The sequence below is a fragment of the Poecilia latipinna genome, unplaced genomic scaffold (assembly GCF_001443285.1).
Source record: "Poecilia latipinna isolate Pla-1442-1.1 unplaced genomic scaffold, P_latipinna-1.0 Scaffold54, whole genome shotgun sequence".
Lineage (NCBI taxonomy): Eukaryota > Metazoa > Chordata > Actinopteri > Cyprinodontiformes > Poeciliidae > Poecilia > Poecilia latipinna.
This window is the reverse complement of record NW_015112670.1, coordinates 925420-926961: the sequence shown is the minus strand read 5'-3', so window position 1 is coordinate 926961 and position 1542 is coordinate 925420. Positions and strand designations below refer to the sequence as shown.

The following is a 1542-nucleotide window of genomic DNA, read 5'->3' as shown; positions in this document are numbered from 1 at the left end:
TTTTTTTTGGTTAAAAAAAGGGGTTTGCAACTTTTTTTTTTTTTTTTTTTTTATCCTGTTGTCGGAAAACATTGTGTGTTTACAAACTCAAATGAGTAGTCATGCTAAGTAAGTTTCTTCATTTTGATTGTAAGTGTTTGTAATAATTCCCAGAGTGATAAGACTATGGGGTGAAACATCTCTGTACTGTGAGGCTGACGCAGCAGTCAGTTTGTTGACTCTTTGCGATTGATCTTCTTTCTTTCCCTCCGAGAGCCATCTCATGTGGTATTTACTTTTTCTCCAGTTTGAAAAAGAGGAGCAGGTCCACAGTATTGATATTGGGAATGAAGGATCAGCTTTCATCGAGGTGTTGGTCGGGAATTCTTCAGCTGTCAAAGACCAGGACTATGAGGTTTTTCACACAAATCACACTGTGACAGTTTTCACGTCCTAACCATTTTGATCTTTGCTTTATTAAAAAAAATCTATATATTTTTTTTCTTCCTTTTTACCTTTGCTTCTTTCTTTTTCTATCTCTCTCTCTTTCTCTCAGGTTCTTCTCGTCACATCTTCCTTCATGTCCCCCACTGAGAGCCGTAATGGCACCAACATGAACCGGGTTCGTTTCTTCGGACCCAACCAGCTGCAGAAGAGCACCGCTCAGGAGAAGTGGGACAGGGTGAAAATTGTGTGCTCCCAGCCGTACAGCAAGGTGAGGAACTTAGTGATTTTAAATCGGCTGACATATCACTTTTAGGTGACAGCAAATTTATTAGTTGTATTTTTTTTTTTGGTGGTAGGGATTCGATATCCATAAAAGGAAGCGTCAGATCCAGTGTGCAGTACAATAAATCCTTTTGACGCTTACAAAGTATGGCACAGCAAATTTCTGAGCCTTTAAATAAAAAGGTGTTTATTGTGGATAATGTCAACTAAACAGCCTGTGAAGTGAAATATTTTTAACAGGAGTCTTTTTCCATCATTTCTTTGTATGTTTATCTCGAATTTAAGCTGCACACAGGTTCCTTTAACAGAATAATGTGTATTTGTGTTGTCTTTTGTACTTTACAGAACATTGCATATGGCCTTGCTTTTGTCAAGTTCCACTCACCGCCTGATAAAACCGATCCTCCGCCGTCCTCCCCTGTAAGTTATCCACTGTGGTGCTGCATGTTAGTCGTTACTATACAAATAACTGTCTAAATGGGGATAAAATAACAGAACTTTGCCTTATTTATAAAAATACACCTGTGTTTTACTTGATGTCCCTGGTCTGAAGCCACAGACACATCATCACATCATCTGAAATACACAGTATTTTTTTTTCTAATAGCTGTAATACATCACATAGCATTTATTATTTTAGAATCGATTAGTCGCAGACAATCCAGTAAATGTAGCCATAACTCAGCATTATAACTGGGCAGGTTGTGTGTGTGTGTGTGTGTGTGTGTGCGTGTGCGTGTGCGTGCGCGTGCGTGCATGCGTGCGTGCGTGTAAGTGCTGTATGAAATTAAACATGAATTTCTTAACATAATTTTTTTTTTTTTTTTTTTTTTT

General features: G+C 38.1%; 1 protein-coding gene across 1 annotated transcript in view; it reads left to right on the top strand.

Annotated features, from left to right (window-relative positions):
- Positions 1 to 1542, top strand: part of xrcc1 (X-ray repair complementing defective repair in Chinese hamster cells 1) — a 28302-nt gene that overhangs the window by 5021 nt on the left and 21739 nt on the right. The window contains exons 3-5 of the mRNA XM_015053611.1: positions 287 to 394; positions 536 to 694; positions 1054 to 1128. Coding sequence (XP_014909097.1) covers positions 287 to 394; positions 536 to 694; positions 1054 to 1128 — 342 coding nt within the window. The remainder of the gene's footprint in view (positions 1 to 286; positions 395 to 535; positions 695 to 1053; positions 1129 to 1542) is intronic.